This window comes from Arvicanthis niloticus, chromosome X, assembly GCF_011762505.2.
Source record: "Arvicanthis niloticus isolate mArvNil1 chromosome X, mArvNil1.pat.X, whole genome shotgun sequence".
Taxonomy (NCBI): domain Eukaryota; kingdom Metazoa; phylum Chordata; class Mammalia; order Rodentia; family Muridae; genus Arvicanthis; species Arvicanthis niloticus.
The window spans coordinates 103,306,398-103,330,984 of NC_047679.1; the positions used below are offsets into that span (position 1 = coordinate 103,306,398).

General features: G+C 39.0%; 1 protein-coding gene across 1 annotated transcript in view; it reads right to left on the reverse strand.

Moving 5' to 3' along the window:
- Tenm1 (teneurin transmembrane protein 1) overlaps nucleotides 1-24,587 on the reverse strand; it is a 748,830-nt gene that overhangs the window by 27,358 nt on the left and 696,885 nt on the right. Inside the window, exons 27-28 of the mRNA XM_034485178.2 lie at nucleotides 12,775-13,141; nucleotides 10,859-11,369 (exon numbers count right to left, since the gene is read on the reverse strand). Coding sequence (XP_034341069.1) covers nucleotides 10,859-11,369; nucleotides 12,775-13,141 — 878 coding nt within the window. The remainder of the gene's footprint in view (nucleotides 1-10,858; nucleotides 11,370-12,774; nucleotides 13,142-24,587) is intronic.

Here is a 24,587-nt window from a genome sequence, read left to right on the forward strand (position 1 = left end):
GAAGGTAGTTTTTGAAGCTTCTGAATTCCTGATGACTTCCTTGAGCTGTGCTGTTTTACAGAAAAATATATAACTGGTAATGAATCACCAGGATGGAAACCTGATTTATGAATCACGTTCTGCTGTGTGCAATGTTCCAGGGAAGCCGCTGCAATTTCGGTCGATCCCACTACCAGTGATGAAATATGAAAACCAGCAGAGGGTGCTGTTGTCAAAGAAAAAGGAGCCACGAAAGACCCTTCAAAGCCTGAGCAGGCCAATAAACTGACTTTGCATTGTGATGGAAAATTATCATTTGCTGCTGTTTAAGTTGCCAAATTTGAAATGAATGAATCATTCTTCCAACAAAATGAACAAGCACAGGGGATAATGGAAACATGTTCATTAAAACATTCTGGAGGCCCCTTGATCTTGGTATCACTTAAATTCTTTTTATCTTTCTGGAATATAGTGTATAAATGTTTTGTAATTTGCCTCTATAAGAAAGACACACAAAAATAATAATTACCTGGGATAATAGGCAATAACCCATATCTGGAAATATAGTCTAGTGGGTTTACTTTTTAAAAAAAAAATCAAAATTATTGCCAATCTCACTGTCCTCCAAATGGAAACTGCCTCCCTGAAGGCTTTTGATGTGGAGTTGGTCTTTTATTGCCAACGGAACCATGAAAAATAAACAGTTCATTAAAAGTAAAGACACACACTTGGAAACCCATTACTGTTTCCTTTTCAAGTTGCAAATTGCAAAATATTTAAGCACTTTTATTTGCTTTTAAAATGTTAAACAATTATATTCCTTTTTCTTTTTTTTTTTTTACCCCAAGTGAACAGGATACAGCAAAGACACAGTGGGGAGTCTGGCTCACTCCCACTCTCCTTTCCACGAAATGGGAGGCATAGTTCAGTGCTCTATGTAGTTGCTGAAATTTTAAAATCTCGACCAACTTTTGGCTAGGCTGTGTTTTAGAAGAGGGAGCTGCACTTGAGCGTATATACAATGCTGTTTCAAGTTCAATTTCCCATGTACATGTTGCATCTATGGGCACACATAGATTACCAGTTAAAATGGCTGTGTGTGCATGTGCTGAGAATCAGACAAATTGGTCATTTGACATCACAGACACTTCACTCCAACTGTTATGTCGCTTAATTGGGCGTTCTTTTTTGTTTTTTAAAATGGGCTTCACTCAAAATGCTTGATGTGCTCTTATTGTGCAGGGAAGGACTCATTGTCAACACTGCTTTTTGTGCCTGTGGTTAATGGCAAAATTCTTCCTTTGCCCAGCCTGTTTGCTCACAGCCTGCTCTGGGGCTCTGCACCTGTAAGCAGCAAGCCTCCATTCAGAAGACAGCATAGAAAGGCTGTGTGTTAGCGTTAACGTTAGTGTTAGCATTAGTGTTAGTTTTAGGGGTAGGGGGATGGGTACGGGGAGGTGTAGGTCCAGGTATAGGTACAGCCCCAGCCCTTGTCTGCTGGGTGGTCCTTTCAGAGGATGGACAAAAACAATGTCCAGCTTTTGTAGTCAAAAGCAATCAACCTGCTGCTCCCTATAGGAAAAGTTTCCAATGTTCAGATAGAGGGCAGCTGCTGCACGCTTTCCCCAGTAGAGAGTGTGCCAGTCTAGCAGCTTGGATTATGCAGCAGTTCCTTCCTGATTCCCATTCAGCCTGGGCAACTCTGCCTCATTGCTTTCTCTTTCCTGGATTCTAAGGGCTTGCCTCAAATCTTAACCAATGCCACTGTTCATCATTCCCATAGGACATTGGCCCTGAAATGTAGTAGGTAAAAGTGTCAAGTGACTTTCCATTTTGGGGACAACTATTTTTTTTCTCCCAGCCATACAGACCTGGGTTGTATTTTATTTGCTCTATTGGAGTTGAATCTGGAGCAAGAGCCCTCTCCTCAAGTTTGAACAACATTCCATAGGCAAGAGTTCAGTGCTTGTGTCCCTTTGTGAGAGAAAGACAAGTTCCAATGCCACCGAGAGCCATCTACACACATACATGCCAGAGGCCAAAGTTCCGATGAGCCACAGTAAAAGCTTGGAGACAGATTTGGTCTGTTAACCAATCTAGTTAGTGTCTGTTAATACTGATCCATATACTTTCTGTCTGAGATGCATTTTCTTGCTTCTTCTCAATATCACAACCACAGTCCTACATACTCTGTTCCTACCATTGCTTCTCAAGTCTATAGAAGTGCACTGGGAATGGGAAGCTAGTTCTGGATAAGACTAGTGTTACTCAGATAGATTTAGGTGTGAGGCTGCTGCTTGGTCCTTTTCTCATGAGGGAGGGAATGGTTTAGGGAATACAGTAAGCTCTCCCACAGGCTTGCCTAGTCTCTGAGTGGCTAGAAAAGTCATCTTGCCTCATTTCCTCTCTGTGGCTGGGCAGGCGTTCTTATTACAGAGTGTATGGATGGAGCTTGATCATACAACTCCAGCCATCAACATTCGTATACCACCACATTCTGCTGTTCCCAGTCAAAAGCAGTGACATTTGGTAATATTTGTAGTGTGGTGTCTCTCATGTGCTCAATCATTTACATGGCTCTGGATCAAAACAGAAAAGGCCCACCTATTTTCTGTGGGGTCATTACCAGAGGAAGAGCTACAGGCAGATATAAACCTCAGTGCTTAATTCCCTCAAGTTTGGAAAGATTGCTCAAAGTGGACAAGAAAGAAAGAGAGCCTTTGATTTCTTGGGGCTTGCTTGAGTCCCCCCCACTTCCCCTTTCCCAACTCCCATCACTGGGGAATGCATCTTTCCAGGCTGAATGTCAAAGAAACAAGTTTAATCAAAATTCTCTCATGTCGTGTTTTTCCCTTTAGAGCTTGCATCTTTTGGTACAGAGAGTACAAGCCAATATGCTTCGACTGATCCCCTCAGGCCACAACATGGGAATGACCCCCCTCCTTTCTCCAGGCAATATAGAGAGCTCATTTAACCAGGCACAAAAATTCTGCCAAGGGTAATGTGCCATTAGGCAACAAGTATTGCTTTCCTAGTCATTAGAAGTGGGTTTGGTAAGAGGAGATTTGTTGTCATATTGTTCACTCCTAGAATAATTTTGCAGTGTTCTTACAGGGAAGGAACACAGTAGCATTGAACACTTAACCTTTAGTTCAGCACTGTGATAGACTGTAAGTATGTGTATATTCATGTGTGTGTGTATGTGTATATTCATGCTCATGTGTATGTGCTCTAGTAGAGCATATGAAGGAAGTTCATTCTTTTTAAAGTAATAACTTACTTACTTACTTAAAATTGATGTATATGGGTGGTTTTTCCGTATGTATGTCTGTGTATCAATTGAATGCCTAGTGTCCATGGAGGCTAGAAGATGGTAACCCTGGAACTGGAATGATAGGCAGTTTTGAGCCTATAGTTTCTGGAAATTGAACCTCAATCCTCTAGAAGAGAAGCCAGTGCTCTTAACCGCTGAACCATCTCTTCAGCTCCTAGAATTCATTATCCTTGAGGGGGATATACTTTAGTTGGGGGAAGTTATATTTATACATTATTAAAAATATATTTGGTCTAATCTTTTCTCATAAAGGATAGTGAGATCTTTCCCCTGAGGAGTATTTAAGCCAGTTCTAAACTGCACTGAATAGAAACTGGAAGCTTCCCTACCTTTGCTTACAAGAAAATACTCAGATTAATAAATGTGTGATTCATTATTTATATTTTTAAAAGGTAGGACAAAGAAGTCAGACCTCTATACTCCCTCAGGTCAAAACTGACCAATGTAATAAGCATTTTTTTTTTTTTTTTTTTTTTTTTTTTTGGAAATAGTAGATCCCATCTTTCTCACCAGCAATAGTAGTTTGCTTTTTATTATGCACTTTCAAGTCCACAATGTCCTTCTGTTCTCATTTGACTTTCATTCAGCTAATAGAGTCATGTCCTGGGAATACAGTGTTTCCTGAAACCCACAGTCTCTAATAGGGCAGATGAGACCTGCACAAAAAATCATTTTAGTCCCAGGATATTGCTAAAGCATATGTAAAAGAACTGGAGAAGCCCAATAAAGGCAGAGGTCAATTCCTGCTGTGCTGAGCATAAGAGAGGAAGATCATGAAGTCCATTTTTTATATTCTTGTTTACATGGGTGTTGGTTTTATTTTTGATAGAGAGTCTCATGTAGCCAAGGCTGGATTAGAACATTTTAGGCACCTGAGATGGTGGTTTGATGGGGTTAAGGACAGAATGCCTGGCCCTATACATCTTAGGTAAGCACTCCACCAACTTAATTACATCCTTAGTCCTACTTTTATTAAATTGTAGTCATTTACTTGCCTGGAGGTAAGTGCTACACCTTATAGCACCTTAGTTTCTTTTAGATCCCATAACTATAGAAGACACTAGAATCTTGCATATGTTTGGTTTATGAGCCTTAGCAGTGAATGGATGAGCCATCTCTCCAGCCCCATTTCAAGTATTTGAAGGGGTGACTATTGAGTGAAACTTTCTGCATGGAGATATGGCTTATGTGCTTTGCTCCATTATAATCTTATCTGGGCAAAAGGGTGATTCCCTCATTAGCCACCCGTGGCAAGACTCAGCATTTAAACAATACTCTAGAAAGTCTTGAGAAATATTATGAAAGCTTTTCTCACTTGTCACTAAGTGGCTTTTTGTGTGGAAAGAAACGAACTAACAGTGTCTAGAAATGGAGAATTCGGAGGACCCAAAGATCGATAACACATGGAAATACAGAAGTCTTCCTCCCAAGTGCAAGGACTTCCTAGAAAGGGCAAGAGGGAATGAGGAACTATTAACTCTGCTCAGCCTGACAGCAGACACAACCGATCCTCTTGCCTCAGCCTGGGGCTTTCTCTATTTAATGTAGCAGAAGAATTTTTTGCCAGGAAAATGCCAGAAAAATAAGCGAAAGCATCCTGGTTACTATTTCAGTTCCAAGGGTGAGGAGGAGTTGCCCCTTACGGGAGGAGCAAGGTCTTTCCCCTGATCTCCAGTGTGATCAGGTCAATTACAATTAGGGGTCCATTAGCTTGTCAGGACAGAATTCATTTCTTCTTGTTTTAGTATTATTCTTATGTTGACAGTCACCTCTTTGTTAGTCATTTCTCTGTGGACAGCTTCTCATGCCTGCCCCACCCCCACCCCTCACACTCTGACACTTAGGATGCTTGTGGACAGTGAAACTTCAAGTACTAATACTTGGGGTGTGTAATTTTGATCTTGGTCCAAATCAAACAATTATGAAAATCAACGATCTATTTAAACAATATCTCATCACACAATAAAAGCCCCTATACTCCTGCTGCACAGAGACTGTTTTAAGTTCTCTTTGCATTACCCACTGTTCAGGGTCATCGGTGTCAGTTTTTCTCTCAATAGCTGCAGATAATCAAAAGCTGAACAGATTACTCTCATGGGTCTTTCTACACAGCAGGTCTCCATCTTGACAAACTTTGCTTCGCTCTCATCTCATCTCAAAACAGAATTCTGTTTTTAACTTGGAAAACAATTTGTCCCCTTTAGCCAGAGAAAGAAGCCACTCTCTCACATTACAGAAATACTTGAAGTTTTAGGAGAGCCTTTCAGTTTCTATCATGCTTAGCCTTCTTCTGACCCTGATTGAGATAGAAGCTCCATTTCTGTGTTCTCAAAGTTCAGATGGACAAGGACAGTTTTGTGGGAATATCCAGGACTGGGTTAAAGGATATAAGTAAAACAAGCAGAAGGTAGGTGGCTACTTATGCATATTATTAGGGCAAGAAAGTCATGCATTCTTACATGGCCAGGAAAGATAGGATAGGGGCTGTGGTTTACTAGGGATTGCTGTATAGCCTGAGAGCAAATAGCTTCAAAAGGAAGAGGTATCTTCTCTCAATACATGTAATTTGTTCTTGATCAGTTCATCATATTTCTTACTGGAGTTAGGAGGTAGGGGAAAGAATAGCCTTCCTTTTTATCTAATGTTCTCATATTCACTTCCTGTTCTAACTGTCCACATTCTGCATCATCGTTCTTGTAGTCTCAGATGGTCACTCTTTTTATGTAACTCATTGTGGTAGCTGTAGAATAGAAGGAATAAGTCTGACTCTAGAGCTAACCAACAAGCAATCTGAGTGGGCAAGTTACTTCCTTATTCTGGGATTCTATCCTTTATGACTTCTAACTTTTCTTTGTGAGCATAAAATTCCAAGGGCACTCCTTTGTGGATGCTTGGGCTTCTTATTCCTTAGAGTCTTAATATTGATTATGTCACAATGATGTTAGTAGCTCCCACTTTACTGATTGCAGGCTGAGTCCTCGTGACAGGTCTGGAGGATATTGCTTACCACATTGTCTCTGCTTCAAGGTACCAACAGCAGAAATACAAATTGATATACAAATTGATGATATACAAACTGATCTTTCAGGAACACTCTCTTCTCTGTTGGGTAATATGAATTTTGATCTCTATACTGTTCCTTTTCCATTAGTAAGCAAACATATTTCACTAAAATCTTCTATAAAGTCAAGGATAGCCTGGTCTACATAGTGAATTTCAGGCCAGCCAAGGCTACATAGTGAGACCCTGTCTCAACTAAAACTCAAAATCAAACAAAAAAATGAACAAAAACAAAATTCCTTTCTGTTGATTCCATTTCTCTCCCCTGACATCAGCCCTAATTTCTCTATTCCTTATAACAAAGCTTCTCAAAGTAATTCTTTATCTACTGTGTCCAATCTCTCTCCTCCTATTTTCTTTTTTATTATTATTGAGAGATAATTCACATACCATAAAATTCAGCATTTTAAAGGGTACAAGCTACTAATGTTTCAGTACATTGGTTATGTTATATAACCATCACCACCACTTCTAGGGCATTTCTATCATTCCCTAAACAAACCTTATTCATTATAACTGTCCACACCCCCACTTTATTCCCTTCATCAGTTCTAGGCAACTAATCTATTTTATATCTATATGGATTTGTCTTTTCTGCACATTTTCTGTAAATGTTACCATGTGATACTTTCCTCTTATGTTTATCTTTTTTCATTCAATGCTTATGAGGTTGACTCATGTTTTAGCATGCATCAAACTTTGTTTCTACTTTTGAGTTAATATTATCTCATGATATGCATTATGCAAGTAGACACTTGTCACTTGGTGGACATGTCCTGGTTTATGAACAGTGGTGCCATGAATATTTGTGCATTATCCATCCAGTCTTTCACTGCCCTGTTCTAGTCAGGGTTGAGTCCTCTACTGTTTTGTAGACTCTTCTTCCTTTCAGGTAAATAATGATTTTAGGACTGACAATGGTCGATTTTTAGGGCTGACTTATTTATTAGTATCTGATACACTCATTTTTTCCTGGGGACACTGTCCCCAAGGTCTTGTATATGTGATGCAGATGACCTACCATTGAGCTCTAGACTCAGCCCCCTTTTCCTGTTTTGAATCACATGTTTATATGAATGCATCCCCCAATTTTTTTACGATGCAATATTAATAAGCTGGGTTTTAACTTTTATTTTTTTCAAATTCTATGTGTATAGTTTTTTTATCCTGTATATATGTATGTCTGTGTACTTCTTGCATGCCTGATATGGAAGAGAGCATCAGATACCTGGAGATTGGCGTTACAGATGGTTGTGAGCTGCCATGCAGTGCTGGGAATGAAGCCCAGGTTCTTTGAAAGAGAAACCAGTGAATTTAACTATTGAGCCATCTGTCAATCAAGAGATGGGGTCTTTAGGAGATGATTAGGTCATGAAGGTTCTGCCCCCATAATGAGATCTGTGAGTTGTAGGGAAATAGCCTACCTCTTTTCCTCCCTACTTCTGCCATATGAAGATGCAGAGTAAGAGGTGCCATCATGTGCAAGCAGAGAGTACCTCATATCACATGCTGATTCTGCTGGCATCTTAGTCTTAGACTTTCTATCCCCTGGCAAGATGTCTTAGTGGGTAAAAGCATTTGCTATCCAGCCTTTGTGGGCTGAGCTTGAGCCCTAGAACCCATGTAAAGGTGGAAAGAGAGCACCAACTCCACAGAGTTGTCTTCTGACACAGGTCATATTTGCATAGCCCACTCCTCCCGAGTGAATTCCTATTGTTTAATAATAACCTGGTCTAAGGCAGTTTGTTTAAGAGCATAAATGGGTTGGACTAAACCAATTAGCTTTTAGGACACACTGCTTCTCTAGCTCAATGGCCCTCTTTTCTCAATTTCTTTCGACAATTTTTCTTAAGCTAAAAACTACGAGGTACTTCTGGATCATTATGCTGCTATCTTTTCTTAGTCTAAAATCACTTTTCTGGCAGTTTCACCTGTTTCACAGATTTAAATACATTTTAACCTTTGGTCGATTCCAAATGTGGATTCCCAACTTCTCTTCAAATCTAGACTCATCTATTTAAATTTAAATGTTTAACTAATTGTTACAGATTGAATTTCTAGTCTCTTACCTTATAATATGTCTTGTATAAGAACAGAAATTCTATATTGTTTTGTTTAGGCCAAAAGCTTTGAAGTTGTCTTTGACTAATTTTTCCCACAAATCCTACATCTACTTTGACAGTAATATCAATCACTCTTATTTTCAAAATGTATTCAGAATTTTTGATATATCTTATTAGTATAATATCTACTCTCTCTTTCTCTCTCTCTCTATTCATCTATCCACCCATGTATCCATCCATTTATTTATTTATTTTTGTGTGCCATTGCAGAAATTGGGAGGTCAGAGAACAATTTGTGGGAGTCAGTTCATTCCTTCCACCATATGGGTTCTTGAAATTAAGCTCAAGACTTGGAGGCAAGCATTTACCTGCTGAGGTATCTTAATAGCCCAAAATTATTAATACATCTTATACCATATATATGTATGCATATATTCTTTGTATAACATCATTATTTGAAATGCTATATACCTATTGTTTTCTAGTAAAATGTAAGGTCCATGAAAAAATGAAACTTTCTCTTTTTATTAATGGTTATATCTCCACACATAGTAGGCACGTCCAGCCTGTGGCCTACAGGCTTCATATACTTCAGGATAGTTATGATTGAAGGTTAATATAAACTCATTAACTAACTTAAAAGATTATGAAATTTTTGTGACTTTTTTGTAAGTTGACTTCATAGTTCTTGTGTGTGAACTTAGTAGATGACATCATTGTGCCTCAGTGTCAAAGGTTAGACATGCCTGAAACATTTTGTAGTACTTAGCAAATACTCAAAAATATTAGTCAAAAGAATAAAAAGGAAACAGGTTACCTAGTTGATTTGAAAACTAGTTAATATGACCATTTGTTTTGGCATGATCAAATTTAGCAGTCAGGTTTCAAAACAGTGGTTTTCTTTTTCTTGCCTAAATTTAACTGCTTTGTGATCTGGGGTGAGACTTGTTTTCAATGACATTAAAAGTTTCTCATTAGAAATTAATTTTCCTAAAGAAAGAATGTTTTAAAGTATGGACAATTGGGTGAATCAGGACCAATCAATTCTTTTTGTGGCTTAGTTACTTATCTATAAAATGAGGATGCTAAGAGTCCCTGTTCCATGTTGTAACAACAAGAACCAAATAAAATAATATATAGTAATTGCATAGCACAATATCTAGCAGCAATTAAAGCCTTGGAGAACAGTTGCTTTTGTTACTCTTATTAAGATGTAAGAGAACTTAAAAAAAATAAAATAAAACAAAGAAGTCCTGCAACAGAAGCTACTGGATACATTTCTCCAAGTGAAACTAGAAGAGCTGCTCAGGTCTTTTTTATAAATGGCATTTCTTTGGGAAGTGCTCCAAAATGTGAAGGACAATTGCTTTGTTCTTTTCCTCAGAAGGCTTTTGTACCCTGGACATATTCTCTTCATACTCTCTGTAACCACACAGGAAGAGTCACACCTTAAATTCCTCACATTTAGCATCTCCACTTCTTCATGTTTAAAGAAATCGGCTTGACTGTCATCCCAGGTTCTGAGTTCTGACTCTAGGGATTGTCTTCTCACTTGGTAGACTGTTAGAAACTTGGCAGTTTCCTTCATGGGGAAAGTACCTCCTGGGGGTTGGGGGAGGGGGTGGCGGCTGATCAATCCGGCTTGCTGAGTGGATTGACTTGGGAACAAGGTAAGGACAGTGGTCTCTATTTTCATGCTATGGGACCACCTAGAAGCTTGCTGTCGGTCATACTTCATGTTAGTTCCCAGTTAAATGCAGTTATTACAGAACTAGCCTGTAGTTGCCCCTGCATGATAGGTTCCACTGGGGCAGGGACACCAGGGAAGCCTGAGCTTGCACAGGAACACTTGGTTCCCCATCTCACAGAGGTCATCAAGGGTTCAGAGCTGCTGGTCAACATTCTGCTCCACAGATTTTTACATTCTACTTTCAGGGTCTACTTCCATTCTAACTTCATCCTTATCTCTCACAGCAACGAATACTGAGTTGGGTTGGGCACAGACTTATTTATTCATCCATTGAACCCCACAGGGATCTGTAAATACTTGTTAAATCACACTGCTTCTTTACTGCTTCAGCAGCATCCTTTAGTTTTGTTATTTAGATGCAATTTTACCTTGTCTTCCTAGGGATGCTGTAAATTTTTCTTTTTGAGTGCATGGACTTCTACCTTATTCCTGTCCCCTGCAGTGTCACACTATACTTTAAGCATTATGCTCTACAAACTGCTTAGGCAAAATGGAGCCCACCCTAGGAGCTGAGTAAAATTTTCTCCTTGACTACTTACTTTTTATTTTTTAACTGTGATTGTTAGGAGAAAATAGCATGCAACAAGCCATCAATTACTAAACCATGGTCTTACTGTAATTCTACTTCAAATAAAAACCTAACAAAGGCTTAGTTGGAAATTAGAAACTTACTCATAAACAGTTGTCCATCCATTTTCATTACTTTTTGTTGCCAGAAGTCCTGTGTTTCCTGGGTAGGTCATCAAGGCCAAATTGTAGCCTTGGGCTGACACTCTTTTCAGGACTCCATTGCTACTTATGGTAAGCCAGTAGACTTGTCCGCCAGGCACCACAAGCCATAGGGGCATCCCACCTGCATCCCGGCGTATATGCACTGAATTGCCATTGCTGCTAGTGATTGCTCCCAAATCACCTTCAGCATTGTAGGTGAAGTTATAAACATAGTCCCTTGTTATTAAGTTCATAGTGTGTAGGTGAGTTCCATTGATGGTGAACTGGTAGAGTTCTTGGTCAGCAGGAGAGGCAATCTCATATAGGTTCATGTCATTCAGGTGGGCTTGATTCTTGCTGATGGTACGAATTCGAACATTGCCAAGGTCTGCTACGTAGAGGGTACCATCAGGTGACACTGCTAAGGAAGAGGGGGCTTTCATCTTTGCATCTTTGGCATAGCCACCATCACCTATGGGGAAAGACCTTGATATTAATAACTGGCATTAAAGAAACTTGAGGGACATACCCTAGATGTAAAGCAACACACATTAAAAAAAAACATTAAAAATCATTTAATAAAAACAATCAGCAAACCATCTTTCTTTGCAAATTTCCCCCTCTGATTATTTTGAAACCCTTTATTCAAAAGATCGTAATTCTCGAGTCAGTATCACTAAAGATAAACAGTAAGATGTAATTATCTCAGTTACACCAATTTTGTGAATTCCTAAATCCCGCTGTTTAGAATCTATTGTACTGCAAGATACAAGAACAGCAAATAATGATAGCCGCACAAAATTTGCCTGCAATTCCACGGGTCTTATTCCTGTTGTTGCCTGCAGGATCTGTTTTAAGATCTTCCAGTCCTACTATGCTTAGAGGTCATTTCCTTTGTTAATTCCCATTGTCCCAGTGTCAAAGTATACTGTTTATAAGTGTAACAATGACTCCAAATATCAAAGTTGGTAACATTAGATTTATCTTGAATGAAAGATATACATTACTAAAATAGTTATAAGTTTCATTGTTCAGAAAAATATTGAAAATATTGAACATAGTCATATTGACCAACTTGGTGGATCTGGATTCCTATGGCCCAATGAAACACAATTTACGAGGGCCATTCAGTCCTGGGTGAATAGCTTAATAGGTCTGCATGTAGCATGGAGGGATTTCCATTTGGCAGCTGAATAGAAGAACTGTTGACATTTAGAGGTCTGTTTGATATCCGGAATAACTCTTCCATGTTTGGGGAAAAGGCTTTTCTTTTCCTGTCCTATTTTAGCAAAAAGTAAAGGGCACTGTTGTTTATGGAATTTCAGAGCTTTTAAAATCAAGTAATGTAAGAGACTGATGTAAGTAAGAACTTACCATTGTGGAATTTAAATTTTCTTGTACATTCTCAAAGCAGTCTACTTGGGGTTCTAATGTCTAATAGAACATGTTTTTAATGTGGAAAGCAGTCACTTAGGGTAAGTTTTTTTTTTCATGATAAAAATCACTATATATGTTTTTATACCTATTTTCTTGTATCTAATGCAAAAATAATGGCATGATCTTAAATTTATATGATGTTAACTTTTTGAGAATCTGAAAAGTTATTACATTTGTTTATCTTAAGAACAGCAAGGTGACATGATGGAGAAACACACTTATCTCTGTAACAAGTAAGGCAGATGAATTGTGAACAGGTTTTATGGCTTTTCTGGGTCAGTAAGTCAGCTGTCAGAGTTGACTCTCAATACATCGCTTTCTCCACTAGCTCACAAAATAGTTTATATGAATTTCTTTTGTTTTCCTTTAGGCTTTTCTGATGCAGGTTTTGCTTTTGAAAAGAGAGAAGGGGAGCTGCTGAATTGCTAAAAAGGTCATACCTGAAAAACAGTCACAGTTGGGATCAATTTTACAGTCGCAGTCAGTGGGAGCACCAGCGATGATGGAGATCTCCCCATTGGTGGTCACTTGCTGAATGCGGTTCACTTTCCTCTCGTCTGTTTCAGCGATGAAGAGCAGCCCACTGTGGGAGACGCTGATGGCCCTAGCTGACTCCAGAGTGGAGTGAATTGCTACTTTGCTGACCAAGAAATGATCGATGCCGGGCACCTGGCAGTGAATGGGACGCCCTGCAATGATCCGCACACGCCTGTTCTCAGAAATTTGCAGCACAATGTTGTTATCCAGGACATACAATGAATTGTCCATGGGATTGACTGCAAGGTCTGTTGGCCACTCTAATCGCACCTACAAAAGGAACAGAGCACACACCATCATGTTACCACCTCTTTCCAGAAACATTTTTACCTTAAAAGTAATAAATAGCTTCGTGTTTCTGTACTATTACTGATTTCAGCAACATTGATGCTGTCTGGCAATGAGGGATGGGTAGGTAATCACACAGCTGGCTGAGGATATTTATCATCTCCGCTATTTCAAATAGAGTATAAATTGTTTTCCACAGTCTCAGAAGTATCTTCTAGAGTAGTGGTTTTCACAGTGTGGTCTCTGGACCAACTACCATAGCATCACTTGGGAAATGATTAGAAATGCAAATTCTGAGGCTCCATCCTAGTATCATAATCCTGGTATCCATCCTTGTATCGTACGTAGTCCCTAAGACTGGAGATCCAACCATCTGTGTATCTGTGTTTTTACAAACCTTCTAGATGATTTTGAAGGCTATTGATATAGGGCTTCTGGATCACTACAAACAGCACCCCCCCACACACACACCACAATCTGTTATTGTCTTGTATATGCTTAGAAAAGCAAAGTCCTAAATTTGGGGGCAATAGAGAGTGCTGGGGAAACCAGATTTTAATCAATAGCTTTTGGGGACAGATCCTGCCATTAACATGTGCCTAATGTCCATCTTGTATATTATGCAGGCATGGTCCTCTAGCTATTGATTCAGAGTCCTAAGCTGGCACGTATTTCTCACTTAGCTGGATCTTGTTTACTCCTTTAGTCCTCTACCTTGGCAAAGAAACAGGTTGGTTTGTTACTTCCCTGAATATTTAGTTTGTGAACATTCTTTGGATCAAGCTTTGTGCTAGCTAGGCTTTAGGGATTAAAACAAATGTTTCCATGACATAAACCTATGCCTTCAAATAACTTTTTGGTCTGGTGGAGCCCCTGGAAATGCTATTAGCAATTATTCTCCATGTTGTGAAAAGGAAGCAATAAAAATGGCATGAAAACCCTTAACATAGACATGGAGTCTGGCTATTAACAGAAGAGATGGTATGTAAGCTAAGGATGACATATCCAGTGGGCGAAGAGGGTCATGTGTCTGAGGGCAATTGGGATAGAGCAAATGGCACGGGTAATAGCTTAAACACCAGAGCATGACTCTTCTTGGGTACGATAAATATTTCAGTAAAGTTAATATAGTTTCGGTGTGTGGAAATAATTAGTAATGCCAACCAGGAGGTAGGAATGGCTAGATGTTTCAGAGTCAATCTGGTCCTTTTAAAATTTATATCCTGTGGTCCTGACCTTCAATGTGACTCTGTTTGGAGATTAGGCATTTAAAGAGTACATTGTAAGGCTGGATCTCAAATCTAAACCGTAAGTGTGATTATGACAATGGAGATGTTTATATGTGAACATAGCAAAAAGATGGCCATCTGAATGCCAAAGAGTTTGCTCAGGCAAAACAAACACCTGTGTTTTAGTTTTCCAGTAGCCAAAGATATGAGAAAATACATTTTTGTTATTGAAGACAACTAATCTTTAATATTTTGTTATGACATCTCTGGCAAAGAAATGTACCAGCTGATGAAAGGAAGCCATCAAAGTTTTGTCCTTGGGACTGGGGGTAGCCACTGATGGGCTTTAAGTAGGAGTATGGCATAGTCATATTTGGGTTTAAGATGGATCTTATTGGATGCTGTTGTGACAATGTAGGAGGCAGAGGTGAGATAAGGTACCCAGAGGAGGCTTCTGCAGTAGACTAGGTAAGGAATTTTCATATATAAACTAGGATGGTAATGTAGGGTATTGAGAATGCAAGGATTTGAGATATGTTAGGGAGGAACAAAACAATGCTTGTGTTCAAATGCATGGCATGTGTGTGTATCTGTGTGTATATGTATGTGTATTTGTGCGTGTGTGTGTGTGTGTATGTATGTGTGTGTTTGTGTGTGTGTAGTATGTCCTGTCCAAGTGCTGTTTTAGATGCTGTGAATACACAAACTAAACATGAGTCTACTGTAGTTCCTTTCTGGTCATGAGTTGGCTCACTGCCTGCCCTGACATTTCCTGGCAGTGACTACCTATCTTTAAGCATTTTTCAGAGCACTGTGCTTCATGTTGCACGCCCTACGTCACCAGCCATTACTGTCCACTTCTCTCCTTTCAGGCTAGACAAAGGCAGAAAAAGTGTCCTATTCAGGACTAAAATGGTGACAGTAATGTAACTATTCTTTTTAGTTTTGAGTGAAAGCCAGAGGAAGTCTTTTTTTTTTTTTCATGGAATCTGAACATTTGGGAAGCAGATGTGGGCTGTCACTGCTTTTTAAGGCCCTCTACTTCCTCAGCTGGATGAGGCCCTATGGATAGAGATTAACGAAGTAGAAAAAGGCCCCATCTGATATCTGAGATGAAAACTTTTTTTTTTTTTTAACTTGTGCCCGATAAGGGTTGGGCAATTGGAGCTGTGAGGAGAACAAAGGTTGCCTTTTGCTTCACCTTATTATTATACCACACGGGGCCATTTACCCCAACAGCTGAATGTCTCTCACTGTGTCCCCACAAGTCTGTGTGCTGCCGTCTACCTCCACCTCTCCAAATGCTGGCCTTCTATGGTCAGTACCATATGCCTTTGGGCAGCTAGGGATCTGAGTGTTAATGGGGTAAAAGCTCTGCCTGTATTATGCATGTTTTACAGAGCCTTTCAGACGGAGGCTATTGGATAAACATTAAGCACCAGCACAAACAGCTCCCAGAACCGTTTGTGGCGGGTGTGTTCCTCAGCATGTCTGTCTGAGGCCTTTGCATGTCAATGTGCTGCTGGGGAGAGACAGAGAGCCTGCTGCTGCCAGTGCTATTGCTGCTGCTGCTGTGGGAGCGGCTTGACTCTTCTTTACCCTGGGCCCACACCTTGGACCTCTATAGACACTATCAAATGTGCACAGAAGCTGTCTGTGTGCTCTAGTCCTAGGGAACACGGTCCCTCAGGAAATAAGTCAGGGCTGGCTGAGGAAGAGGAAATGAATTTATTTCAGTACAACACTCCTCTTTTGATGGAGTCTGAAGCTGGTGACCCAGAAAAACAAAGCTGACTGAAATGACGTTCTAATTATCCCCACCCTGGGAGCCAAAGTCAGGCCAGAGGCCGAGGAATGGCACACACCTGGCAGAAGCTAGGGAAGGAACATATTTTAGACTCTGCTCTCAGCTATCAAGTCTGCCTCTGAGATAAAGGCTGGTGGTGCAAAAACACGCTGTAAAATCCTCCAAGTCTCTCAAGCCGATTTAAGCCGATACTATTGGTGTCGTGTTTATTAGATTTAATATTGCTTCAAAAAATACACGAGCCATTGTGTCTGTTTGTTTTCTTTCCTGTCAAATGAGCTACCCTCTGGCAGTTTCCTGTGACTAAAGTGGCCTTTGTGCTTTTGAGACACTTTCTATGCCAACTACACAGAATCCCTTTAATTCCCATTTGATTCAGCAGAGCAGCTTGTCTATGAGATCTGCTCAGCTGAAAGCTGTGTGCCTACTTAGTAGTCAAGGGGCCAGTGTTTTAGAGGACGGACCTTTTCACTGCTTTTAGGCTGTCAGGTCCTTTTATGTTGTTCTCATGTTAAATACATCCCTTTCCAGGTAAGTCATCAAGGAGCTATACACCCACACAAAAGAAACATAGCATTTACTATTAAGGCATTTCCACCCTTCCCCTTCAGCATATGGAGTGATGCTTTTGAGCTGATTCTGGCCGATGGAACTAACATCTATTAGTTGTGGAAAGATCCCAGAACACTATGCCATTGAGATGGTTCTAAGGTTAACTTGAAGAAGCTGCTGCCACTTGTACAACCATTTTTCTTTTTTCTTTTCTTTTCTTTCTTTTTTTTTTTTTAATGGGGGTAGTATGTGGTGGTAAAATGGAGCATTTTTTTTTTTTTTTTTTTTTTTTTTTTTTTTTTTTGGAGTGGGAGAAGAAAGAGATCGAAGAGCAGTAGTGAAAGATCTTGTAAACTCTGCTTATAGACTCAGCCTACAGGCAAACCTTTAGGTCTAATTTGTGGTGCTTGCCCCACCTTGTAAAAATATACTATTTTTTTTTAAACTGTCAAAATGTGTTTAAGCTAAACTAGCATTAAAGGTCAGTGGCATAGCCTCCAGCTGGTGGACTGTGCCCATCCCTCAACGACCTTCCCTGAGAAATAACCCTGAGCAGAAAGGAACTCCTGGTTGGGATGCCAGCACTCGATAGCACTGTCTTCCTCTGCTAATTGAAAACTTGCCTTGAAGGGAGTTGACTCTCAGGTCAACCAGTCCCGTGGTTGTCTTAGAGTTCTAGCTAATTTTGACCTCAGTATCACTGTAGAAGACAGCAGGATTCTATAGGGGAAAAAAAACCTGTGTGTAAAAGCAAATTCTAAATATGAGCCTTTTGAATATACAAAATTGAAGATGCCCCCAGTTACAGAACTAGCTGCACAGTGAAAAACTAGAGCACCAGTTATATACTTGACTTGTCTCTAACAGTTTGACTCAGGGTTCCTGCCCTTCATTCTGTGTAAAAGTAGACAAAGTAGGTTATCTTTTATGTAGTTCTGATTTTCTCATCTCTAACAAGGAAAATAGGTTAATGACTGTGTGTGGGCATGTTCGTAGACATGAAAGTTTTATTTCCATATAGATTAAATGATATGTGGTGATACATGCCATTCATCCACATGCTGAGGGGTGTTAGGTGGTCTTAGTAGCAGTTTCATGGTCATGGGTGTGTTTTGCTAGAGGAACCCAGTCCAGTCAATGCAGTTGCCTTTCAACTCTTCCCTAAGCTTCATTTTTCTGTATAAGATTCTTCTTGAATTTTGATTCACCCTGTGTCGACTATACTGGAGTTGGTTTAATATTTTTCTTTAAATTGACCTATTTTTATGAATATGTGCTGTCCATTTTTTGAGGTGGCCTTGATCTCTAGTATAGCATTTACAACATTGGAGAAAGACCAATTTGGGTCATTAAAGGACTATTATTTATTGAGTCCTTCATAGGCATCAAGCATTTTCTGTGGATTAGTATTTTATATACTAATATTTTTTATACTTTATTCATCTGAGAACAATGATTTCTAATCCCAATTTCCCACATCTCTGCTCTTCCTTAGTTCTTAGGTAAGTGATAGAAGGCAGGCATAAAAATATGCCACTCAGTGTAGCACAGGTAAATGCCATGGCACATGCATGCTTTGAGTGATATGGCTACGTAGACGTGGGAGTTCAAGCAAGATTCATAGAAGTGAAGATTAGACTTAACTTGAAAAAAAGGAACAAAGGAACCAAGGAAGAAGAATGATCTCAGTAAAGGAAAACGAATAAAAGCAACGAAGCATGAAATCATACGGTAATGTCTGGATTACGAGCCAGGTTTTCTCAGTTATGACACAGGGTAGCTATTGCTGGCAAATGGCATTCAAATTTGTTTGATAATATAAGGGTTAGGTCCAGTTGTTTTTGAGAGACATTTTTTAGTTGGGGTCAGCATCATGCATTGGTAGGATGCGTAGCACCATTGTTCCATAGAAACCTATAGTGTCTTTACCTCCGTTACTAACAACTAACAATCACAACAAATGTCTGTTCCCTAAGGAACAGTAACATGGCGAAGAGACAATGGAGATCTTTAAAGGGGAAAGCTTATAAAGTCAGATTAATATTTCAGAACCATTACTTCGGGTGAAATTGGGAGACAGGTTGGAGGGAAAGTAGAGGAGGTACTTTTCCAGAGTCCACTCATTCATCATTGAATCTATCCATTAACGTGTTCTTCCATCCAGCCATCTGCTATATATCTTCCTGGCACTTGGAGTCTGGAGTACTGCTTCTCATTTAGATTCAGAAAAATGTGTGAGAATTTGACAAAAGTTATGTACTCTCTACATAGAAGAAATGCTTAGACGTACTAGAGTAAAGTGATAAGGAGCTTCATGGCTTAAAAAATTTAAATGATAGGATTTACTATCAAGGTGGCTTCAGAGAATCAATTATCATATAGGCATTTCAGTCTCCTCACATAGAAATTCTGTCTAATAATATCTTCTGAAAAATTGTAAGAACTCAATGAAAACAAACAATGTAAACCACCAAAGTGGCTAGTATATAAAAAGAGGTCTGAAAAGAACAGTTAGTCTGGATCTAAGGACAAGCTGTTCAGCAGTTACAGAAACACATCCCTGCCTGGGATCCCTCTTATCTTTTTCCAACTATTGCACTGCTCTCTTTGTTGGACATCCTATGAACTCTTAAGTTTAATAACATGGTTATACTCTTTAAAGACTTGCAGCAATTCTATATCACCAGGTATTAGATTATTTTGCTCTATTCCTTAGGGATCTTCCTAACAAATAAAACCTCCAAGATTCTTTGGCTTATATTGGGACATATTATCTCACATTTGTCAGCCAAATCCCTAACTAATAGTTTAGTTCATTATTTGGGTCACCTTGTTATTTGTACTCGTGGCCCAGTATCAAGCACAGAACACGTTACATTAATTTTCTTTTTCTGTCAAAAATAAGTATTTCTGTTATATTTTCCACACTATGCCACATAACAAGATACCAGTTCTAATGAAGAAAGTGGACTCTTCCCTTCATGGAGATTATAGTCTTTTGCTGACTCTATTTGCTTTATTTTTTCTGTAAGTACCGGGGGTTGCTGGTAGCACAGAACAATAATTTCTTTTCCACTTTGGTCACTTTGTGAAAATAACTATGGTGAAAATGCCTCAAAAATAAACTATGATTATTACATTATTCTACAGTCGCCATCAATTGCTAAGTTCTTTCCCCAAAGTTCCACCGGGTTGGAGAAAATTAGCTGTTTTGCAGAAGGTTCTATCCCAGACATGGGATCTCTTTCCTCTAGTTCACTCAGAGCTTTGTGGCTCATTTAACAAGTGACTCTGCTTGACTTTGAGCTCTAAGGCTTCTTCAGTAGGACTTTTCAGGAAGTGGATGATTATCTCCTTTGAGGTATGCCAGCCCCGGGGACAATGATGTGATGGCACTGAATGCGCTGTACCAGGTGTTCTGCTAGCACCACATTAGATGTCCCCGTGCTTCTAAAAGCTGACAACCTCAGGTTGTTAGAATCATTTTTTGTCAGTTTTCAAATGGCATTCTCATTTCTTGACACTGATACTAAGCTTCCTCAAATTTATAAAAGAAGGAAAATGCTGTCTGGAGAAAAAAAATTCCACTTGAAGATCATGATGACACCTTTGAGAGTGATGGCCCCTATTGATCTTGTTTCTAAAGAGTGGAAATCATTAGAAGGTGAAATATATCAAGATTTCATGGCCTTGTCAACAAGTAAATTATTTCCTATTATCTCAGAGCCACACTCTGTGGCTCTTCATAATGGCTGGACACTTTGAAGAACCTCTTAACCTTTGCTCGTAAGCATCTACATAGTCTGTCTCCATGGTATCAGATGAGAAACCATGGGAAAAATCTAAGTTCAAGTTGCCATATTCATTGAAAATGAATAGGTGGTGTCAACCTAATCATGACTTATACTTAGGCTGATATTCAGAATCAGTCTACTATAGAGCATATAGACTACTCTCTATATGCCTAATGTTTCTAAATTAATTTTGAAATGAATCAAAGAAATCAAAGCAAAGCAAAACAAAGTGTCCCCTATACCTCATAGAAATAGAACAAGAACATCCATGTCGTCTTGGCATATTTCATCTTCTAATAATTTATACCTTTATAAGCAAGGTCATTGAGAAACATTATTCTTTTAAGGGCCATATTTGTTTGCAATATGGGAAAACCAAATTTTATGTTGGTGAGATTTCTCCCTTTTGTAAATTTGAAGATGCTCAGATACGATGAGGGTTAATATAAAATCTCATATCTTTGCCTCCTGATATTCTTGTTTCAGAGACCTCCAGTTCTAGGTCTAGTCAATCTTTACTACTTAATGTCTAACCTCCATTCTTATGTACATATATATTGCTATTTATAGCAAAACATTATTTTCAGTTAGCTGTGTCCACGTTGTAAAGTTTCAGACAGTATGATTTAAGAGGAATGATGAAATAATTCACAGTTGCAGGTATGGTATAAAAAATGCTCTCTAGATAGCTAACTGACCTGGAAGAAAATTTCTATGGTCTTGGCTATCTTTGGGACATATGAATGATGAAAGTTTTGCCAAATATCTTGGACCGTGACATTGCTTAGAAATAGACATTATGTAATCAGGTAGAAGTAATTTAGGAGCTTGGATCCTGAATGAATATGTGTGTGGATCTTCCACCTCAATCCTGAATGATACATTTACTCTGCCTGGTATCTTGCTTGCACCTGTGTTGTCTTGGGGTTTTCTGTTGTTCTCAATGGAATATAATCAAAATGAAGACGGTGCTCTAGCTTTTCAGTTTTCATTTTGATTGGAGCTACTGATTATACCATTATAGATATACTGGTTTAACAAACTTCTAGTGTTTCCTCTATGGAGAAATCACCTCTATTTACAAAACTACAGTAAACAAAATTGAAATAAACTAATACTTCTGTAAATGTGGGAATACAACTAGGACAGTCTTTTAGAATTATTCATTTTAACTGGTATATAAAAATCTTAAAAGCTGTCCATATTAATGGTGTACAATGTAAAGTTTTGGTATATAGTCTATAATGGTTAAATCAGATTAAATATATCTTCTCAAGATCTTTTTATTTTTCTATGGTAAAAACTTTCAAAATTCTGTCTTCTAAGCTTTTGAAATGTAAAGTTGCTTAATTGTTGCCTGGAGCCATTGAACTGTAACTAACACCAGAGTAGTTTGCTCCTTTTCAACTGTTACCTTAATATCTGTGGATAAGCTCCTACCCTCCACTGTTCTCAGCCTTTGATAAACTCCATTCTCCTTTTAACTTCTGTGACATCAACACGTTTATATTCATAAGACCATGCAGTATCTGTCTTTTTGTGCTTCTCCTATTTCAATTAACATAGCAAGCTCCATTTGCAACCATTATGTAGGGCAGCCCTTCATGCACAGGACGGGAAATTGATCCAACTTAATGAAAAAGATAAACTTCGAGAATTATTGAATACATGGGGTTCCATCTCTGAGCACTTTAAGAAGCTTTTCTAGCTCTGTGTGACTCTCAATCATATCTAGTGTGGCTGTGCTATACTAGACATTACTTATCTTTGCAACAGGTAAAGACCAGTACAGAAAACAACAACCAATCAAAATTCAGACTTGTGGAGCCCAGTCCCAACTGACACATCTATAACACCATTCCTGTTATCTAAGACTAAGAAGGCATATCTTTGAAGATATCAACAGTTTTCAGTACTGCAAAGGGGTCCTGTTACCAAACATCTTGGGAATGATTATTCTAGAAGAAAGAAACAGTGAAAGAGGCCCTTCTTTTAATATAGGGGTTTCATTTAGGCTCATTAAGAGAATGAGCACATGGCTCTTCTAAGATGGCTCTTGGGTCTATAAGCCCTGTCCAAAATAATACTGGTGGAGAGCCTGAAAATCTTCACTTCCGCTAGAGACCCAAAATCTGATGGGTGCTATAAAAGTTTGTTCATACAGGCTCCCTAAGAACAATCAGCATGTACATGCTTTCTATGAGTCTGCTGTGTAATTGCCACTACCTCATCCTAATAACAGTCATAATTGCTCTGCGTTTCCATCTACCCTTTCTGGCATCTCTTTTCTGAAGCCTCAATTTTGGAAATGGCACTTGTGGAATACACAGAATGTTTAACGACTTCCACTTTTCAATTTACAGTCAAAGTCATCTATCAGCAGGAGATGAAGGCCCAGTGTGAAAACTACAGAATGTCCTTTAGACTCCATGGCTAATTTGTTTGTAAATTCGATTGTTATTGTAAGAAGAACATATTGTACATGGTGCTACTTACATGATGCTACTTGCCAATTTACTATTTGTGTCTGTTGCATCTTGGGCTTTATCATTGCAGTCAAAGAAATAACCCTTTCAGCACTTGGAGAAGTGGGGAGAGAAATATGGAATACTGTTTTCTCTCTTAAGACTATTTTAATTTTACATCTACTTAGTAAATACTTATTGTGTATTCATCACTGTGGGGGATATGGTACCTGAAGGAAGGTCAAGCAGACAACAGTCTAGGAAAATAGAAAACAATGTGAAGCCAGGCAATGATAGCATGAGTTCTGTGATACTTCAGAGCGAGGAGAGCACTGTGTGTCTTTGCACAGGAGATGGGACTCTTGCCCTCCTGAGAGCCAATGTTTTGCTTGTGCAGAAAAGCCTGGGGCTTAAAAAGAACTCCCTGAAATCATTCTTCAGTTTCTTCCTGCTGAGAAGTTGCAGAAACTTGTCCGTTGTAGGTTGTTAATATTAGAGTATTGGCCCAAAAAGATAGGCCAAGCTTCCAATTCCCTTTGGCACCTAGAGCAATTTACAGGCCAGACGTATGAGTGCATGGCTTTTATGAAATGACCTGATTTCATTGATCAGCCACTCTGAGATTATGTTTTCGTTTCTGTAGCTACTGCTCTCCCTTCTTGCTGATAGTTTCAGGAAAAAAAAACTATTAAAAAATTTCACCATAGAGATGTGAAGATATAAGTGGGCAGGGCACTGAACAGGAAGAGGAAACATCACAACTCATCATTGTTCTCCTCTGAAGTTCATTTCAAGTGAGACTAGAATTCCACAGATTGTCTCTCTCATCTTAACTCTGTAATGCTTCCAAATGATAAGGACACTAATAACAGCAGATGGCCTAATGAATATTTAGAAGGAGAATTTAAATGGCTGTATTTTCAGTAGAGCTCCAGTGTGCTTCCTGGTTTTGCCCACAACTTCCCTGTGTGAAAGACAAAATCACACACACTCAACAGATGGCCCAGCTCAAGATTGTGTCTCCAGAACTCTGGAGATTGACTGCCTGACCACTTACCACATACAAAAAGTCATTTAAGAAAGCATGCATATTATAAACTTGAGAGTGAACAAAACAAAACAAAAATATAGCTGATGAATATTGAATACCTGAGTTTTAATGAGAAGGGAGTAAAAAAAAATCACCCTCACGACACATTGAGCAGCTCTGGCTGAAGTCTTTTAATAACAGCTTCTTACAGATCCAGTAGTGATGAAATCCTCTGTGGCAAACAGTCTGCTCTAATTAATGTTTCATCCAAACCGTAAGCATATCTGAGTGACTCCGGCAGCAACAATGACATGAAAATCTAACACCTCATTGCACAGTACGCTAGTTATTAAGTTACTGTCTCACAGCTCCAAACTCACCCCTTTAAAGGCATTGCTTTGTGATGCTAGGGTTGAGATGATGCTATCTACAGTTTTTATTTTTCCAGCTGGATATCTGATAGGTTCTGACAATATGGAGAATAAAGGGATGTTAGGAGGCTCGACGAGTGAGAAGGGACTGGTTCCTTCTTCCAGGTTTCTATTCCTGTC